This window comes from Physeter macrocephalus, chromosome 11, assembly GCF_002837175.3.
Source record: "Physeter macrocephalus isolate SW-GA chromosome 11, ASM283717v5, whole genome shotgun sequence".
Classification (NCBI taxonomy): domain Eukaryota; kingdom Metazoa; phylum Chordata; class Mammalia; order Artiodactyla; family Physeteridae; genus Physeter; species Physeter macrocephalus.
Genome location: NC_041224.1, coordinates 36168948 through 36190466, shown reverse-complemented (window position 1 = coordinate 36190466; position 21519 = coordinate 36168948). Strand labels below are relative to the sequence as shown.

At 49.0% G+C, this 21519-nt stretch overlaps 1 protein-coding gene across 1 annotated transcript in view; it reads left to right on the top strand.

Moving 5' to 3' along the window:
* The window catches only part of TM2D3 (TM2 domain containing 3), a 76734-nt gene extending 55480 nt beyond the window's left edge, over nt 1-21254 (top strand). Inside the window, exon 6 of the mRNA XM_028495491.2 lies at nt 19338-21254. Coding sequence (XP_028351292.1) covers nt 19338-19467 — 130 coding nt within the window. The 3' untranslated portion in view covers nt 19468-21254. The remainder of the gene's footprint in view (nt 1-19337) is intronic.
* The last annotated feature ends 265 nt before the right edge of the window (nt 21255-21519 follow it).

The window sequence follows — 21519 nt, the reverse complement described above, 5'->3', positions numbered from 1 at the left end:
TGGCTATGTTGGGTCTTTGCTGCTGCTCATGGGCTCTCTCTAGTTGAGGTAAGTGGAGGCTACTCCTTGTTGCGGTGCACGGGCCTCTCATTGTCGTGGCCTCTCTTGTTGCAGAGCACAGACTCTAGAGTGCAGGCTCGGCAGTTGTGGCACACAGGCCCAGCTTCTCCACGGCATGTGGGATCTTCCCGGGCCAGGGATCGAACCTACGTCCCCTGCACTGGCAGGCGGATTCCTAACCACTGCACCACCAGGGAAGCCCTCTATATCTTCTTAATTTTTAAATTTTTGGCTATGTTGGGTCTTTGCTGCTGCTCATGGGCTCTCTCTAGTTGAGGTAAGTGGAGGCTACTCCTTGTTGCGGTGCACGGGCCTCTCATTGTCGTGGCCTCTCTTGTTGCAGAGCACAGACTCTAGAGTGCAGGCTCGGCAGTTGTGGCACACAGGCCCAGCTTCTCCACGGCATGTGGGATCTTCCCGGGCCAGGGATCGAACCTACGTCCCCTGCACTGGCAGGCGGATTCCTAACCACTGCACCACCAGGGAAGCCCTCTATACCTTCTTAATTTGCTGTGAACTTGAAACCACTCAAAAAAAAAGTCTTATTTAAAAAAAAAAATCAAAAGAATCTCGCTCCGACTATGGAATCAGATTTGCTGAACTTGAAACCAGGCTAATGTGGCCTCTGACAAGTTACTTAACCTCTCTGTGCCTCAGTTTCCACATCTGTAAAGCAGGGATAATAACAGTCCTGACCCATAGAGTGGTTGTGAGTGTTACAAGACAGTGCATGAAAAGCATGTAGCCCCGTGTCTACTGAAAAAGAGAGAGAGATTTGAGTTATTTACAACTGGTTTGTTGAACAGTCTGAACAAGTGAGGAACAAACAGGAAATGGCTTGATCTTCCTCCAACCCTGGGCTTCAGATAAGTTCTTCCACATCTTCCTTCTCTGCCCCTTGACAACATCTCAGCAAGCCAGCTCCCCTTAGCACATGGGGCAGTTTTAACTACAAGAACAAGCCCCATTTCTATAAAGATGACTCACTTCCAGGCATTAAGGAGTCCAATCCAGTCTCAATAGAAATTCAAATCTCACATCCAAGCCAAACTCGAAGCGCAGCCTGGCCCTGTGGCTGAGCCAGTGATGGAGGAGGGGCTTCGCGCCCCTTTCCTTTTCCTGTTTCTCTCACTCTTCCCTTCCTCTCTGGGGCGAGGGCGTGGGAGATTGGAGGCAGGGACCAGAACATCTTTTTTCTTTTTAACTTAAGTAGTCCTGTGGCTGTCACCCTCACTTGGCAATCCTCCAAATGCTGCCCCTCTCAAGGTCCACATTTTGTGGATTCTTTGGAGACCCCCTGGGGCCGTGCAGACTACAGAGTTTCTTAACCTGGGAGATACATTCTTTGCATAATCTCTTGCAACACATCCTTCCTTTCTGGTTCATCTCCGCTGCACCCCGTCTCCCCACCCTGATCCTTGCCCCCCCTTCTCTTTCTCTGTGCCCCCAGAGGCTGAACCCTCTGGACTGTGCCTCCGGGGCTTCCTTGCTCACTGATCTCCGGGTTCCGCCCATGGAGGCCCCGGCTGGAGACAGGAGGGTGGGAGCCGGGCCACCCCGCCTCCCAGCACCAGGAGACACTGTCTGTCCACTTGACCTCTGTCCTTGGAATGGGAATGGCTCTCTGATGTCGTTAGTACCCAAAAGCCTCGACATCCACCTCAAGTAGCACCTTCAGAAAAATTCTTCAGGGAATTCCCTGGCGGTCTAGTAGTTACCACTCTGTGCTTTCACTGCTGAGGGCCCAGGTTCAATCCCTAGTCAGGGAACTAAGATCCCGCAAGCTGCATGGAGCAGCAAAAAAAAAAAAAAAAAGAAAGAAAAGAAAAATAAAAGTTAAAGAAAAAGGAAAAAAAAAGAAAGAAAAATTCGTCAAAAGGCAGCACATGGAGTTCCACGTCAGAAACAGATATCGACAACGTGTAAGTCTGACAAAGGACGTGCGTAAAGAATATATACAGAACTCCTACACGCCAACAAGAGAAAGATAACATGAAAATGGACAAAAGACTTGAATAGGCACATCTCAAAAGAACGAATCAAAATTTCCTCTTTCATGTGTTTCATAAACAGACAGAAAGGGGTTGATCTTGTTGGTCATCAGAGATACAGCCGCACACTCACTCATGTGGCGGAAGGGGAAGTCGTGGAAAATATCAAGTGCTGGCTAGGCTGCGGGGCAACCGGGACTCCCCCACGCTGCTGGGGGAGGGGGAAGGGGTGTGAGCGTTTTGAAAAGGTCCTTGGTGTGTCCACTGACATTGAAGATACACACACCTGATGCTCCGGCAGTTCCACTCCCAGGAAAGCACCCAATGATCACGAAAAGACAGGTACGGCCCCAAACTGGACATGGCACACATGCGTATTAACAACTGAACGAATCAGTGAACTGTGGTGCAGCAGTGAGGAGCAGTGGTCTACATGGAAATGCAACACACATACGACTCTTACAAATATAATGCTGAGTGAAAGAACAAGAGTCGAAAGAAGACACACTATATGATTCCATTTACAGAAAGTTTAAAAGCAGGCAAAACTCCGCTCAGCTGTTAGAAGTCCAGGTAATGGTTATCGAGGGTGGGGTGGGGCAGACGGGGAGTATGAGTATCTGAATGGCAGGAAAGGTTCTGTCTCCTAATCTGGGGCTGATAACACGGAGGTGCTCAGTTTGCAAAACCTCCTTGAGCTGTACATGGACGTGCATGTTTCTGCAAGTATTTTATACTTCAGTAAAAACAGCTCTCTTTGTTCTTTTCAACAAGTGGTGCTGTAACACTTGGATCTCCGTGTGGAATGACCCTCAGCCCTTACCTCATGCCACATTTTAGCATTAACTTGAAGTGGATTATAGTCCTAAATGTAAGAGCTAACACTATGCAACTTTGAGAAGAAAAGATAGGAGAACATCTATGTGCACTTGCGTTAGGCAAAGATTTACAAGTTACAACACAAAAAGCACCCAGTATAAAAGAAAAAAAATTGATAAATGGGACTTCATCAAAGTTTTAAAACTTTCATTCTTCAAAAGAATGTTTAAAAAATGGAAAGACAAGCCACAGTCTGGGAGAAAATACTTGCAAAGTACATATCTGACAAAGCACTTGTGTTATTCAGATTACATAAAGAATGTGCTCTTCTTATAACTGATAAGAAGATTAAAAACAATTAAAAATTGGCAAAATATTTGAATAGACACTTCACCAAAGATATATAGACAGCAATGAGCACATGAAACGACTCTCAATAGCACCGGTCGTTAGGGAAATGAAATTAAAACCCCCTGAGATACCTCCGCACACATAATAGATTGGCTAAAATTCAGAAGACTTCCAATACTAAGTCCTGGCAAGAATGTGGAGGAAATGGGACTCTCGTACACTTCCAACGAGGAGGCAAAATGTTACAAGCACTTTGGAAAATTTTGCCAGCTTCTTACAATGTTAAACACACACTTACCATATGGCTCAGCTCTTCCACTCCTAGATACTTACCTAAGAGAAATGAAAACATATGTCCACACAAAGATCTGTATATGAACATTTATAGCCCCATTATTCATAATCACCCCAAAATAGAAACAAAATGTCCTTCCACAGAGAATGGATAAACAAAGGTACATCCATGCAACCCAGAAATGAAAAGGAACAAACTGCAGACAAGTGCAATTTTGATGCCCAATATCCCTTCTGGGGGGCGCCCCATCTCTAAAGGGGTCTCTGGGCCCCAATTCACCTGGTTTGAGTGCTCCCCGCCGGGCAGTGACCCCACTGTTTCTACAGAACTCCCACTTGACCCCATCCCTCTCGAGTTTCTACAGCGGGTTGGCAGGTGCCACTGGGGTAAGGGCCTCAGAACCAGTTTAGACTTCTTAGCAAAGCCCAGAATGGATTTCTGGGAGCTGCTGGTGCTCTTCTGACAATGTGGCAGGTGCTTCTTTGCTGTTGTCCTCAGCTTTGGGGTCTTAGCTGAAGTTCAAACACTCCAGGGAACATTTCCATAGTGGCTGACAGTGGGGCCCTCATCTGCTCCCACCTGTTGCTGTGCCCACGGACACAAGTGACACATAGCCATCCCTTGTTAAGTGATTTTCAAAAATAGCCGGTTGGTTGGCTGAATCAGACCAGACAGCTTTTTCTGAAGAGTTGCAGTGAATAAATAAAAACTGCAGTGCACCTGAAGTAAACCCTAACCATTTCCTGCCTAACTCATAGGGCTCCACTAGGATGAAAGAATCTGTGTTTGCAGCATCCCTCATGTGCCCACAAGAGAGCAACCCCAGATTCATGTAGAGAATACTCTCCTAACCATATTTATCCTTGATGGTCACGAGTATAATCCTGGAAAAGTTGGCTTCTTGTGCCATGGCAACATTCAGGGAGGATGCATATTTTTTTTATTGAAGTATAGTTGATTTATAATATTGTGTAAGTTTCAGGTGTACAGCACGGAGATTCATATATATATATATAACTTTAAATACATGTATTTATATATATAATATATATTCTTTTTCAGATTCTTTTCCCTTATAGGTTATTACAAAATACTGAGTATAGTTCCCTGTGCTCTACAGTAGGACCTTGTTGGTTATCTATTTTATATAGAGTAGTGTGTATATGTTAATCCCAGCCTCCTAATTCCCCCCCACCCCCCACTATCCACTGTGGTCACCATAAGTTTGTTTTCTATGACTGTGAGTCTGTTTCTGTTTTAGAAATAAGCTCATTTGTGTCTTTTTGTCTTTTAGATTCCACATATAAGCGATATCATATGATATTTGTCTTTCTCTGTCTGACTTACTTAGTCTGGTAATCTCTAGGTCTATCCATGTTGCTGCAAATGGCATTATTTCATTCTTTTTTATGGCTAATATTCCCTTGTGTATATATGGACCACATCTTTATCCATTCATCTGTCAGTGGACATTTAGGTTGCTTCCACATGTTGGCTATTGTAAATAGTGCTTCTATGAACATTGGGGTGCACATATCTTCTTGAATTACGATTTTCTCCTTTCTTCTTTCTTGTGCCATGGCAACATTCAGGGAGGATGAATATTTTTAAAGCTGAAGACATCTGACTGCTGGTTCCTCAATGAAAGTTGCTACAGCTCTTTAATAGGCAGCTGGGAAAAGAGAATCTGCCCAGCCTGGACTTTGTTGCTTCAAGTCTGAAAGGCCCCCCGCCACCTTGCTAGAACTAATGCTTTCTCTGTGTAGTTGAGGACCTGGCTTCTGGTCATGAGTCCAGAGCCTGTAGCAGAGCCAGGGAGAAGATGCTGCCTCTGAAAGAGACATCCACAGAGAACCCAGGTGGCTGCATTGGGGTGCGTGAATGGACCTTCTGCAACTCGAGGAGCAGCAAAGCCCTTTCACAGAACTGTAGCAGGAAGGGGGACCCCCTTCCAGGGCCCAAGAGTGAGTTCTTGTCTAACACTTGGAAATGACTGTCCAAGGAGACACACGTGCTGACAAAGCAAGAGACTTTATTGGGAAGGGGCGCCTGGGCGGAGAGCAGGAAGGTAAGGGAACCCAGGAGAACTGCTGTCCACGTGGCTCTCAGTCTCAGGGTTTATGGTGATGGGGTTAGTTTCTGGTTGTCTCTGGCCAATCATCTTGCGTGGCCCATATTTGGTGACTCAGGGTCCTTCCTGGTGGTGCTCGCATCACTCAACCAAGACGGATTCCAGCGCAAAGGACTCTGGGAGGTTTTCAGGACATATTATGGGCTGGCGTCTCCTCCCTCCTCCTTTTGGCCCCTCCCGAATTCTCCCCATTAGTTTTAGGTGGCAACACTGTGTCCTTTATCAGGATCTCCTGTTGTGAGACAACTCAGGCAAGTGGTTACCATCGTGCCTGGCCAAGGCGGGCGGTTTTGGTCAACGGTTCCCTAACAGAACAACACACCGGCAGAGTGACCCATCTGCCCAGGGTACCTGAGAGGCTTCAAGGTGAGTGAGGCGAGCGCCAGTGGGCTTCAGCCACATGTCTCGCAGCCTGCTTCTGTGCACAGGACATGCTTCCCTCCACAGCTGAGCTGCGAGCGTCTGTCTTGTTCTTTCCAGGTATGAGCATTTGTCAGCCCTCCGCAGCATCCTTACACTTGTAATGTTCACGGGTAACCCAATCCAGTTAAGAACATGCTCCCATTTCAAGTATTAGTGGGGGGCTCTTCATAATCCAAAATCAGATTTCCTCCTTGGCCAAAAGCCCCAGCTCCCCAGCCCTTCCTGGAATGGACGCACTCTGCCCTCATTGCTCGTCCTGGAAATTCCTGCTGCTTCCTCGAAGTGAAAGCTGGGCTTGTCCAGTCAACACACTTGCTAGTTCATTAGTTCTTGACAACCTCTTGGACCAGCTGTTGTGATATAAGACTGAAGTTCCTCTTTCAACTGTAAATACTTCCTAGCAGGAGAAGAATTGCAAATGGCATGCAAAATCAAATAATTTAAACCCATAGGCATTTTAGTCATGTCAGTTTCCACTCCTTGTGGTTTCCAAAGCTGGGGAAGTGAGGATCTGGGAGAAAATTGACACGTTGCCTCACGGGCTGCTGACATAAACCCCGCCATGGAGTCCTCCACTTGCTGCCAGAGGCGTCTGGTTTGGTTTGGTTTTTGAAGACTGATCTGTTCACACTCCCACCCTTTGGCCGGAAAGTTCAGGACAAAGTCCAAGTATCTCAGCAGGGAACTCAAGGCCTTTCACAAATGACTCAAATACGCTGATTTAACCCAATCACTTGTCCACACCTGCCCTCATCCCCATCCTCCCGTGCAGCCTGCACACCCACCGATGGGACTAAATGCCACTCAGGAGGTGCCCATGATGTGAGAGCCTTCATGCCCCACTGCCTCACAGCGCCCCCACCAGCTCCCCCCGCCCCCTCGACCCCCCATCTGCTCCCCCCACCGGACCCCTACCTGCTCCCTCTGACTCCCTGGACCCCTGTCAGCTCCTCTGACACCCTGCTTTGGAAGGAGCCCCTCAGACTCCCTGGGCATAGAGTTATGCCTGAAGCATCTAGCGCATTCTTCTGTGAAGCCTGAGTGTCAGCTGAGGTCACCCTGTCCTTTGAGATTCCCCACATAACCTGTGCCCCCGCCCCACACTTTCCTCAGGATGCTGTGTCTGCACCTACTTTCTCACGGGGTCCCCATCTCCTGGCCCTGACCTGTGATCCCTCCTGTCCCCTGTAGGCCTGTCCTTCCTTCTGCTCTGCAGGGGCCAGGACATGAAGTCCAGCTCCTCTGTCTGACCTCCCTCACCCACGGGGGTCCCTGCTGTAGAGCGGGCTTGGCTGAAGCAGTGAAATGAAGGAAGGTTTACACTGTGGAGATCTGGTGGCTGGAAACCAGACACCTCTATTCCTGAAGGCCCCAGGGCTCTGCCACTGGGAACCTTGCATTGATATTTATCCTTCCAGAGATTATTCCCATCTACGTATTATACAGGTACTTTTTTTTTTTTTAAGAGAAAAGAGTTTATTCTCAGCGTACAGTCATGTATTTTGTTTCCTTCACTCAATAGGGTGAAAATTCCATGTTAATTAAATATTCTTCTTCAATGCCTTTGCCATTGCACAGTATTCAATTTTCTGGATTATTACAATTGATCAAGTACTCTGTTGTTGGCATTTAAATGGAAAATTCTTTTGCCATTGACACTCAATCAGTCTGTTCTGTCCTGTAATATTTCTAAAATTGATCTTCTCATAAACACTCTGGTTATTTCACTCTTTTCCTGGCACCACTGCAGCCCCGACCACTGTGCTATGAAGCTTATTGTTTTTCAGGCAGACAAATATTTACAGATGCCCATGGTTCTTGGAAGACCCAAAAGACATATATGTGGCTCTGATCTCAAAGGAGGACACAATCCTATTAACAATCATTTTGATCATATTAGTTTCCTGTTGATGGTGTAACAAATTGCCACACACATAGTGGCTTAAGACAGCACAAATTTATTATCTTATAGTTCTGTAGATCAGAAGTCTGACATGGGTCTCAATGGATTAAAACCAAGGTCTCGGCAGGCTGCATTCCTTTCTGGAGGTTCTAGGGGATAATCCACTACCTGGCCTCTTCCAGCTTTGAGAGTCTGTCCACAGTCCTTGGCTTATGGCCCCTTCCTCCACCTTCAAAGCCAACAGTGCTGTGTTTCTCTGCACCCCCCACCCATAGCCACTTCTTCCTCTGATTACAACTGGGAAAGTTTCTTTTTTTTTCTTTTCCATTATGGTTTATTCCAGGATATTGAACATAGTTCCCTGTGCTATATGATAGGTCCTTGTTGGTTATCTATTTTATACACAGTAGTATGTACATGTTAATCCCAACCTCCTAATATATCCCTCCCCCACACCTTTCCCCTTTGGTCACCATAAGTTTGTTTTCTATGTCTGTGAGTCTGTTTCTGTTTTGTAAATAAGTTCATTTGTGTCATATTTTAGATCCTACATATAAGTGATATCATATGGTATTTAGTATGATCATCTCTAGGTCCATCCATATTACTGCAAATGGCATTATTTCATTCTTTTTTATGGCTGAGTAATATTCCATTGTATATAGGTACCCCATCTTCTTTATCCATTCCTCTGTTGATGGACACTTAAGTTGCTTCCATGTCTTGGCTACTGTGAATAGTGCTGCTATGAACATTGGGGTGCATGTATCTTTTCTAATTATAGTTTTTGCGGATATATGCCCAGCAGTGGGATTGCTGGATTATATGGCAACTCTATTTTTAGTTTTTTGAGGAACCTCCATGCTGTTTTCCATAATGGCTGCTCCAATTTACATTGGGAAAGCTTCTTTGATTCTAAGGGTTTGTGTGATTACATTGGGTCCCCCTGGAAAATTCAGGATAATCTCCCCATCTCAAGGTCCTTCACCTTAATCACACCTGCAAAATCCTGTTTGCCCTGTGACATAACATATAAGTTCCAGGGATGGCGGTGTGGACATCTGGACGGGGGGGCATTACTCTGTCCACCACACGACATTAGCTACCATTTATCGAGTAGTTGTTATTGTCACTTTGAATGAAGCACTTTACAGTGCTACATTCATTCATTTAACCCAGCCCCGAATCCATGAGGCAGGTACTATTATCCTCACTGGGCAGATGAGGAAACCGAGACTGAGAGCAGTGATTTAAGAGTCGAGGTTAATTCTCATGAGTAACACAAGTCAGTGAGAACTGTGAGCTTTCTCCATTTATTTGTTTGTTTGTTTGCTTATTTATTTATTTAAAGACAACTTTGAAACCTTACCAGAGACCTGGAACTTTCTGGGGAGTTGCTGTTTATAACACTGAGCTGGCCTACTCGGTGTTTAATCCACGGTGTTTGTGAAGGGTTAGGAAACCCTCCATTGAAGCTGTCGATCTGGGTCAGGTGTGGATGCCCCGACCACTGAGGTAGGGGCTTGGGCTGCCATTTTGTCAAGCTTAGCACATCTTCTGTGGAACCAGACGTGGCTCTGTGGACTTACAGACCCCAAACTGCACTTGTGACAGCTGCTAGGTGTGCACTGAGGCCTCCATTTAAAAAGGAAGTGGGGGCTGAGTGACTCCACCACCATCTCTTGGGGGAGATGAGTCTGATTCAGTCTCACCTGAGGTTTCTCAGCAGCCTCCCACGCGTGGCCGTGGAAGGGAAGCAGGTCTCCCTGGCCACAACCTCCAGAGACAGCTGTCATGGGCCCTCAGATCTCAGGTCGCCATCCATCAGGCAGGGACACATGGGAAGTACAAAAAGGTCAAGTCCAAGTGGCCTCCTGGTGCCTCCAGGGCAGGTGGGCTTTTTCTTCCTCAGGGGAACTGACAGGAGGTGACGTTAGCATCCCTAAAGAACAGGGTCGCCAGATTTAGGGAAAGAAAAAAACAAAGAACAAAACAGGATACCCAGTTAAATTTGCTTTGGATTGAATTTCAGATAAATGATGAATAATTTTTTAGTGTAAGTATGGTCCAAATAATGCATGTTTCCATACTTATACAAAACAAATATTTGTTGTTTATCTCAAATTCAAATTTACCCAGGCATCCCATATCTTATCTGACAGCCCTGTGCTGGATGGAAGACACACATTTCTAGCTCAGGCACCAAATTCAGTGAATCCAAGGCTCATATTCCAAACCCTCTAATTTTTTCTGTGGCTGCTTTTCAGATATTCTCTTTGGTTTTCAGCAGTTTTACCAGGTTCTGTCTGGATGTGGTTTTTTTTTTCATTGATACCACTTGGGCTTTATAACTCTTCTTAAATCTGAGGCTTTCTGTTTTCTATCATTTTTGGACAATTCTCAGCCATTGTCTCTTCAAATATTACTTTTTGCCCCCATTTTCTCCTTCTGGGACTCTAATTACATACATTTCTTTTGCGTTCTTTTTGTATTTTTTAAAACTTTATTTATTTTTGGCTGCGTTGGGTCTTCGTTGCTGTGCGTGGGCTTTCTCTAGTTGCGGCCAGCAGGGGCTACTCTTCATTGTGGTGCGCGGGCTTCTCATTGCAGTGGCTTCTCTCATTGCGGAGCATGGGCTCTACGCGCTTGGGCTTCAGTAGTTGTGGCATGCAGGCTCAGTAGTTGTGGCTCATGGGCTCTAGAACACAGGCTCAGTAGTTGTGAACAGGTTTACTTGCTCCTCAGCATGTGGGATCTCCCCGGACCAGGGCTCGAACCCATGTCCCCTGCATTGGCAGGCGGATTCTTAATTAACTCTTTAATTTTTTTCTCTTCTAGCTTCAGTCTGGATATATTTTTCTAATCTGCCTTCATGATTACTTATTTTCTTCACCTTGTATAATCTGTAGTTGAATGTAATGTTAGTTAAAATCAGTGCCTTAATTTTAGTTACTGTATTTTAAAGTTCTACAATGTCCATTTATTGCTTCCAGGGTGCTAGTGAAAATATTCATCTTGTCATTTAATTTCTGGAACATATGACTCTAGTATTTTAAAGTTCTTAAGAGCCTGACAACACCAATATCAGAATCTCCAGTGGCTCTGCTTCTATTGTCCAATTTTTTTCTCTTGGTCCAATCTTGTCATTTTTTCACACCTGGTCTTTTTTTTTTTTTTTTTTTTTTTTGCGGTATATGGGCCTCTCACTGTTGTGGCCTCTCCCGTTGCGGAGCACAGGCTCCAGACGCACAGGCTCAGCGGCCGTGGATCACGGGCCCAGCCACTCTGCGGCATGTGGGATCTTCCCGGACCGGGGCACGAACCCGTGTCCCCTGCATCGGCAGGCAGACTCTCAACCACTGCACCACCAGGGAAGCCCACACCTGGTCATTTTTGATTGAATGTTGGACATTGTGAAGGAAAATATTGAGAAAATGCCTTCCAGAAAGGTGGCAATCTTTGCTTTTAGTTGTGGACAAGGGAGCCCATTTCCCCACATCATACACTACTGGGTGTCACCATCTCTACCAAAGAGAACTTATCTTTTTATCTTTGCAGTATAAACCTTTTGGATGGTGTGGAGTTTAAGTTTTCACCTTTCTTTGACCCCTAGTGAGGTAGAGCCTTATTTCTTATGCTTATTGGCCATTTATATTTACTCTAAAGAATGTTTTCAGTGTAAACCTTCACTTGGGTCATGTATATTGAACGTTGCTGAACAGATCTGGTGTATGGAAAAGGAAAACACAGCTGTGGATGAGTTTGTGGACAGCAGTATCTCTGTCACAAGTTCACCTAGTGACCCGATCAACTAAAAGAGCTCCAAACTAACAGTGCTGGCTCCTTTTTAAAGACTCCAACATCAGTTTCCCGACTGGTGGGAGCCACTTCCTACTTAAGCCATTTGGGCCGTGAGGTGGTGAAGGGCTCTGTAACAAATGCAATCATGAAGGGAGAAGCATGGTCAGTGCTCACGGTCCCATGGAAAAGAGAGATGCCCAAGCTTGGAGCGGACAGCCACTCCGGTGTCCACTGTTCTTTCCATTTCAGTGGCCGTTGTCACAACGGGCAAAGGAGAGTGTTGCTTTTGCAAATCATTGTACTTCTGGCTGCATTGTGTGCCCGACAGCCCTCATGGGATCTACTGTCTCGAAAACCCCATCCCTCACGGTTACTCTCATGTGAAGAGCAAGTAGGTGGCATCTTCTGCAGCAGAGAAGGGTTTGTGTCTGGGCATAGGTGTTTGCTTTCTAAATAACTCCCCCGGCATGGGCCAAAGCAACTGGACTTGGGCATTTAATTAGCCTTTTTTTTTTTTTGCTGTACGTGGGCTTCTCACTGTTGTGGCCTCTCCCATTGCAGAGCACAGGCTCCGGACGCGCAGGCCCAGCGGCCATGGCTCATGGGCCCAGCCGCTCTGTGGCATGTGGGATCCTCCCGGACCGGGGCACGAGCCCACGTCCCCTGCATCGGCAGGCGGACTCCCAACCACTGTGCCACCAGGGAAGCCCTAATTAGCCATTTTTAAAATAAGGGGGTGAGGGCTTCCCTGGTGGCACAGTGGTTAAGAATCCGCCTGCCAATGCAGGGGACACGGGTTCAAGTCCTGGTCCAGAAAGATCCCACATGCCGCGGAACAACTAAGCCCGTACGCCACAACTACTGAGCCTGCACTCTAGAGCCCGCAAGCCACAACTACTGAAGCCCACGCACCTAGAGCCCGTGCTCTGCAACAAGAGAAGCCACCGCAATGAGAAGCTCGCGCACTGCAACGAAGAGTAGCCCCTGCTCGCTGCAACTCGAGAAAGCCAGCGCACAGCAACAAAGACCCAACGCAGCCAAAAATAAATAAAAATAAAATAACTTTATTTTAAAAAATAAAATAAAATAAGGGAGTGGGCCAAGCATGCTTAGTTTAGGAGGGGAGAAGGAAATCTTCTTGTTCTCCTCAATCCCACACCAGTTCTCTCTGGGCTCCCTTGTGGTCACACAGGCGGCAGTTCCAGGGTCAGATCTGGGCAGCCCATGGTGCTGGGTTCCAGGAGGGATTTTCACAGTTAATGACCCCCCAGGTGGCCCTCAGACGTCCATCCAGTCAGTGAGTAATTAGGAGTTCCTGCTTGGGAACTGGACTTTCTGTTAATGAGAACGTGAAGACCAGCTTCGCACTGGCTCTAAATGGGCTTTTATGGCTGAGACTCCAGATCCAGGGCTTTTTTTCAAAGGCTTTATACAGCAATTAATGGCTGCAAGCAAACACTCAACCTCAGATGCTGAGCCAGTGCCAGATTCTTCCCTGCTATGGAGGCTCCAAGAGCAGTGTTTGTTCCCTGAAGTTGCTGTAAATGGGGACTATTTTACAGCCATAAATAGCTGCTTTTCTTGCAGGTGGGGGAGCAGGGGGACAGGTGAATCACAGCAAGATATTTTTTTAAAGAAGAGAAACAGTAAACTTATCATGCCTCAAGAAATATCCAAGGATGTCCCATATATTCCATGTAGGAAATACCGTGTAATTTTCCTAACTTTCATGCCAGTTTTCCTCATTTTTTACTTTAATGAATGAGGCTTGCAGCCATCCCACGTTAGTTCAGCTCTTTAACATTTTTTCCATGTTGTTATTTGGAGACTAGCTTTCCCCGCAGACTCCCTTCCACCCACACACGTGGTGCTTGAAACTCTCCGTCCAGATGGTCCTGGTGTGGTGGGCAGGGGGTCCCCTGGCCCCAGTGGCCAAGCCGTGCAAGCAGCACAGATGCCTCTGGGTCCCGTGGATGGGCAGGGGCTGGGGGTGGAGGCTGCAGGGCATCAGGAAGTGGAGAAGGTTCTGTGTCACCCGTTCTCACCCTGCGTGACAATCACTTGGGAACTCAGGCCAAGCTGGGGCGATGGCCTGGGTAGATGATGGATGGACGAGGCCTGCAGGTCTAGTGGGGGAGGGGATGTGGGCCCCTGGGCGGTGACATGTTCACATCAGCTGAGAATGTCATTGGAGCTGCTTCCGGCTTCGGACGTGGCTGTGGAAGCTCTCTAAAGAGACTCCTTCCCTGTTCTCCAGGGACAGGGGCGTGAACGGGAGCCAGGCGGAGGAGGTGCTGGGTAAATGGACGCAGGGGAACTGATGGCAATGGGCAGGACTTGGAGCCTCGGCTCTTTGGCTAGGAACCGGCCTGTTTCTCCTGCACCTGCCAGGTGCTCCCCCACAGGGTACAGGATGCCATGATCCCAACCAAGGGGGAGGGCAGGTGTTCTCAGGACACGGTGCTCGCGTCCTGGGAGCGGGCCTCACACCACATGGAGCCCAGTGGGCCTATTGATGGGGACTGGGTGGGGCTGGTGGTTCCTCACAGGGGCTCCCAGTGCCCGATGCCAGGTGGAGTGGGTCCCTGAGGCCTCACTTGCCTCCTCCCAGGGCCCCAGATCTGCGCTTGACAGGAAAGAGAGACCCCTAGAATAAGGTGCCAGATGCCCCAAGAGCTTCAGTGCTCCTAGAGGGGGACTCCAAATGTCACAGGTGACCGTACACGGGCAGGGAAAACCCTGCCCAGTCCTGCCCTGGGGAGGGGCCCCAGCGCACCTAGGTGGTCTTTTCTCGGAGACACCCAGCCCTGCGCAAGCCTGCCTCTTCCTGTGCCTCTTCCTGTCCTGCTCCCTGCTCCTCAGCCTCGAGGCCCCACGAGGGTCCAGCGCTCTCTCTGTGCCAGGGAAATGCCCTTCCAGCAGGCTCTTCGTTCCCAAAGAGCAGCCTGGATCCTGAGGTTCTCACCCAGTCTGTCCCCAGAGACCCCCAGCTGCTTCCTTAGACTGTTGGTGGGCTCTCGGGATGCCCTGGGAGCTCCCCTGTCGGAGCCACTGGACTTCTGTGGGGCACAAGGGTCCTGGAATTCCAGTTCTGAGCAGGTAGCCACCAGTGGGCCGTCCCCCATCAGCTGGTCCTCCAGCTGTCCCTGAAACCCTTCTCCCCTCTCTGCCCTCCCCTGGCCCTCCCCCGGCAGGCCAACCCTGTCTGGTCCACTCTGGTTTTCCAGTTTCCATCTGTGGAGTAGCACGGCCACCCCAGATCCAGGCCTGCAGTCGGGGCAGCTGCCCCGCTGGGAGGTGCCCCCTTGAGCCCTCACTGCCTCCCGTGAACCCCAGCATCAGTCCCTGAAGTCCACCTTGGGAGCCTCAGTGGAACCAACAGTAAGAGGACCCTCCGGGACTCCACGTTTCAAACCAGGTGTTTAGATCAAGAACAAAGCCCACATGGATTGGTTCAGGTTACCTGGAGAGTCAAGCCATGGCAAATAAATAATGCAGGGTAAAAAAAGGGGGAGAAAAGAAAGGCTTAACTCCCCTTTTTCTACTGAGATATGGACCATAAAAAAAGGAAGAACAAACTTTGAAGCAGCAGTGATTTTGGAACAAACCGTGAACATAGAAGGATGCTCTGGGAGGAGGGGAGAGAAATGGTATGCCACCTCTTCCCTAGAAAAAGGGCAAGGGTCCCCCTGCCCCCTTCCTTCTGCAGACGCTGCAGGACAGGCCCTGGCCTCGAGTGGTTATTCCACAGCAGAGATGCGCTGAACCCACTGTCTTTGTGTTGAAGTCTGTGTGTCTCATCATCTGGCCATTTTGCATTCCTAAAACTCAGAATGTGGGTGTGTAGATGAATCTTTTAAAACTGTTCTTAGATGCAGTGTTTGAGGTGAGGCCCCTTGATGAACTAGATTTTGGGGAGGAAAAGTTTAGCCAGGAATGCATGACTGGCCCGGGAGGGTCCCCTCCCATGGCCTCCGAGCACACAATCCCGTCCACTGCAGGCTGACCACCGCCCTGCCCACCCAGAAACACAGGTGCCGAAGCCACCCGTGTGGGAGAAGCAGCTCCCCTCCACCGGAGCCCTTTCTACCCTCCCACCGACCCACCCCGGCCCCCGGCTGACCCGGCACAGTACACTTGAACACTCGCTGTGGTCCTGTTTCCTTCCATCTGAGGGATTCATCCATATCGGTTTTGTTTGTTTGTTTGTTTAACATCTTTATTGGAGTATAATTGCTTTACAATGGTGTGTTAGTTTATGCTTTATAACAAAGTGAATCAGCTGTACATATACATATATCCCCATATCTCCTCCCTATCCCACCCCTCTAGGTGGACACAAAGCACGGAGGTGATCTCCCTGTGCTATGCGGCTGCTTCCCACTAGCTATCTACTTTACATGTGGTAGTGTATATGTGTCCATGCCACTCTCTCACTTCGTCCCAGCTTACCCCGTATCGTTTTAAGTTTTATTTTCATAGCTTGAACAATATACTAACTTACTGTACAAACATTAGAAAATATGGAAAAACAGTAAATGAATGGCAGCTCCAATTCCTCTCTTCAGATATTCAGAAATTGCCTCCAGTCACACACATACACGTGAACCTGCATTTCTGGTTATGATGGCTTCTGCTATGGTCTGAATGTTCTTGTCCCCTCACATTCATATGTTGAAACCTAATCCCCAACGTGCTGGTATCAGGAGATGGGGCCTTTGGGGTGATGAGGTCATGAGGGTGGAGCCCTCATGCCGGGATCAGTGCCCTCATCGTGGAGGTTCCTTAAAAAACTACAAATAGAACTACCATACGACCCAGCAATCCCACTACTGGGCATATACCCTGAGAAAACCATAATTCAAAAAGAGTCATGTACCAAAATGTTCATTGCAGCTCTATTTAAAATAGCCAGGAGATGGAAGCAACCTTAGTGTCCATATATACAATGGAATACTACTCAGCCATAAAAAGGAACGAAGTTGAGTTATTTGTAGTGAGGTGGATGGACCTAGAGTCTGTCATACAGAGTGAAGTAAGTCAGAAAGAGAAAAACAAATACCATATGTTAACACATATATATGGAATCTAAGAAAAAAAAAGTTAATGAAGAACTTAGGGCTAAGACGGAAACGGAGACGCAGACCTACTAGAGAATGGACTTGAGGATGTGGGGAGGGGGAAGGGTAGGCTGTGACAAAGTGAGAGAGTGGCATGGACATATATACACTACCAAACGTAGAATAGATAGCTAGTGGGAAGCAGCCGCATAGCACAGGGAGATCAGCTTGGTGCTTTGTGACCACCTAGAGGGGTGGGAGGGAGGGAGACGCAAGAGGGAAGAAATATAGGAACGTGTGTATATGTATAACTGATTCACTTTGTTATAAAGCAGAAACTAACACACCATTGTAAAGCAATTATACTCCAATAAAGATGTTAAAAAAAAAAAAAAAGAGAGACCCCAGAGCTCCCCGCCCCTTCCACCATGTGAGGACCCAGTGAGAAGGTGCCGTCTGTGCCCCAGGAAGCTCTCACCACACACTGACTCTGCCAGTGCCTTGACCTTGGACTTCCCAGCCTCCAGAAATGTAGAAATAAATGTGTTTATAAGCCAGCCAGTTAATGTTATACCAGCCTGAACGGACTAAAACAGCTGTGTAACAAATTACCCCCAAAACTTAGTGGCGTAAAGCAGTCCTTTATTATTCTGTGGATCAGGGAAGGAATTTGGACCTAGTGGGGATGTTTGGCCTCTGCTCTGTGATGTTGGGGCCTCAGCTGCAAGACCAGAAGGCTGGGGGCTGGAGAGTTGTCTGGGGTTTCCTTCTGTCACATGGTCAGAGGGGCTGTTCTCAACTTCTCGGGGGAGCTTTATGGGACAAGCAGACAGCAGTGGTTATGAATGGAGAGGGGCCCCTCAGCCACGGGAGTACCATCCTCAGGTTGGCTCGAATGGCTCGCAAAGAGGATTTACATCTCTGTTACCACGTGAACATCTATGATGTGACAGTGTGCCCGGAGGCTGAGCATACACACTGACATCGTCCTCCCTGTTCCCCTTTCATGCGCACTCTCCACGTTGCTCTGCTTTCTCACAGAGGACGGCATGTGCGCTTGTCTGCATCACTGTCAGAGGCTTCTGCTGAAATACGCTTCGTAGTAACGTGGAAGCATCTTGCTTTATACACTCTCCTTGTCTGACAGCTCTGTTTTCTAGGAGGTGTTGTCTTATTTGTCCACAATCATCCAAGAAGATAAAGGGGAGGAAAAGAGAGGGAGGAAGAGGGAGAGGGTTGTTATAATTGTTCTAATTTTCCTGGGAGGGAAGCGTGGTTTGTGGAGTCATATATCACCATGTTAGGTTTACAAATAAAGACACCAGAGGCCACTGGTGCTCAAACACAGGATGCAGACTCTCTGTCTGCAAATCGTTTTTTTCCTCAGGAAAATTAAATTCCGAAAATATTTGCACTGACTCAAAAAAAGTTTCTCTTCACATCTCTCATTTTTAGCTACATTCCTCATTTGTGTGTCGAGTTTGAGTCCCTTTTTTAAAAGTTTAAATAGGATCAGAAGCTATCCGTTGAAGTTGAAACCAAGCTTAGAGGAAACGTCCTGTAAAGGGAAAGAACACCATAAATATGACAGAGAAAGTGAAGACCCCTTTCCCCATTTAAATGTCATTGAAGGCAGCCCCTCAGAAGCCCCCTCCGGACTGTCAGGCTCCCCTGGGGGTGGGGATGGAGGTACAGTCTAGAGGTGCTGTCTTAGGGGCACAGGTGGGACCAGCATGAAAGGAGGCCCGGGTGATGGAATGTTCTGGAAACAACCAGCCAGCTGGCGAGAAAGCAAGTCTGCAGATTTCAAACCTGACCCCGGCCCATGCAGATATGCAAGCAGGGCATCAGCAGACAGTGTCTTTAACACAGAGCAACGATCCCGTTACCTTCCGGAGCTGGGGTGGGAGCAGGAGAGAATGCCTTTGGGATCCAGGGAGTGGAGCAGCTGCCGTGCCACGTGGCCCTGGGCCCAGGCCTCGGAGCCACTATCCCGTGGGGGCACCTGCTGTACCGTGCAGGGTCATAGCACTGGCGCCACGGGACCCGCCGCCCCTCCCACCGCCGCTGCGACATCTACATCCCTGTCCCCCGCAGGAGACACCTCCGCGCGAGCACCATCTGCCCCTTCACCCGCTTCTCAGCGCAGGGCAGGTCTGCCCAGTCACAGCTCAGCCCTAGGGAGAGCCCGTCATGGGCAGCACGGCAAGGGGACAGAGCGTGGCATGGGGGACTGAGAGCCGGGGTGCTGGGCCAAGACCCTCACTCTGAGTCCCGGCGCGGCTCTGCCTCGGCTACCGCGTCCGAGATGCGCGGCCCTGCCCTCCACCCCGCACCCACTGCGTCTCGGCTGCGCTGGGACACCGTCCAGCGGGCCTCCTGGTCCAGCCCCAGCAAGGTTATCTCCCTCCTGGATCATGTCCTCCAACCAACACCAAACAAAAAAATCCTTCAGTGACCCACTTTCCCTCTGGCTACTGCGCATTTCTCTTTCCCTTTCCAGGAAACTTCTCAGCGAGCTGTCGACACTGGCTGTCTCCAATTACTCTGCCATTCTCTCTCCAAGGCTGTCTGGCTTTCGCCTCCTGCGTGCCACCCAGGGACTCTGGACAGCTCTGCCCTCCAGCTGCTGACCCCGTCCTCCCTCTACCCCAGGCTGGCAGCCCTGTCCTCGCGCCACCCTGTGTGCTGCCCTCTGCACACTCTGGACCCCGCGGATCATGCCTTCTGCAGCACCTTCATCACGGCCTCACCTGGGCTTCCTGCCCCGCCTCCACGGCTGGACCCCCTCACCTCCCCAGGGAAGGCCGGGGTTCCGTGCTGAGCCCTTTCCCTTTTCCACCAGCGCGTCCTCCTTGATGGACCGTTGGTCTCCTGGCCTTAAATGTCAGGACCCCCAAGCACGCGTCTCCCACCCACCTCTCCTGCACGGCCCAGGCCGCCAGTTCTCAGCACCAAGTCTAAAAGCAGCTTGAGCCCAGCGTGTCAGCACAGAGTGTCTCAGTGCCCCGCGCCTCCCCAGTCTTACCCGCCAGGAAGTGGCAGCCCCACAGCACAGGCCACACATCCGAGTCCCCTGGACTCCCCTCCTTCTGTGCCCTGTTACTCGGAAGAGCACCCACTGGGGGCCACTGTTCCCACCATGACTGCATGACCCTGGTCCCTGTCATCACTGCCTCTGGATTATTGCAAACAGCCCCCTCCTGAGTCCCTGCGTGGCCCCTGCAGTCTCACCTCAATACATAAAAGAGCGACCCTTTCAGACAGAGGCCAACGGGGTCCACCACGGCCCCCTCCAGCCTCACGCAGAGACAGAGCCAAAGCCCCTGCAGTGAAGGAGGCCGCCTTGACCCAGCCCTGCTCCCCGGTGATGGTGACGGCACCTCCTCTCCCTCCTCCCAGCCTGATGTATCCCCCCATTCCTGATCTCAGGGCCAAGCTGTCCCTGCCAGAGCTGCCTGCGCCTCCCACTCATTCCTCTTGGGTGTGCTCAGATCTCACCATCTTGGAGACACCCCAGCACACACACTTATTTAAACTGCAGCTTCCCTGGGGATCACTTCCTGTCCTCTTTTCCTGCTTCATTTTCCTCCTTATCACATTTCTCTCTGTGTGTATTTTATTTAACTGTCCTGTTTATGTCTGCCTTCCCCATTAGGCTGTAACAGAATGTCCACTTCATAAAAACAGAGCAGGTATTGTGTCTGTTTTGCCCACCCTGCATCCCCAGGGCTCAGATCGGGGCTGGACACAAAACCTCCCTCTGCCAGGGAGTGAACAGCTCAGAATGTCAGCCCCACTGCAGTGTCGCCGGCCTCCCCTGACCCAACCCCACAGGATGGAGCCATCGGGTCGCACGTGTGGAAAAGTACCATGCAGCTCAGGGTGGGTGCCCTGAAGAGCAAAGTTCGGGTGTGCTGACCTCCTGAGTCACACAGAACCGTCCACGGTGAGGGCTGTGAGGTGGGCCCGCTCTCACGGACGAGGAGAGAACTGACAAACGCAGTGGACGGTCCAACAACCACTTCCAAAGAGAAAGTCTCCAAAGATGCAGCATTCAGGAGGCCCTCGGACTTTTGCAAGGCCAACCCACCCCATGACCAGGATGCAGACGTCACACAGGAAGTGAGGGACACGCACCGAGCCCAGTGGGGAGGGGCCGGGACTGTGGCCCTACAGCACAGGCCATGCGGCTGGCAAGTCACTTCAACTCTCTGCACCTCTGTCTTCTCATCTGTAAAATGGGGATAGTAATGATGTTTTTCTCATGATTGTGAACTTTAAATATATTAAATACATACACACGTCTATAGTTTAGAACAGTGCCTGGCACTTAGTAAACGCTATAGAAATGTTTGCTATTAATATTGTCAAGCATATGAAATTATGCCCCCAAACTAACAATAGATTCCTTCATCTCTCTAAGAGGTAGTTTATAGTTGCATATCAGGTAATTTTTTTAAATTATAGGACAAAATGAGCTTCTCATGTGTGAATATTTACAGATTTTCACAATTTTTTTTCATTGTTTTTAAAATAAATTTATTTATTTTATTTATTTATTTTTGGCTGCATTGGGTCTTCGTTGCTGAGCACGGGCTTTCTATAGTTGCAGCGAGCAGGGGCTACTCTTCGTTGTGGTGCGCAGGCTTCTCACTGCGGCGGCTTCTCTTGTTGCGGAGCAC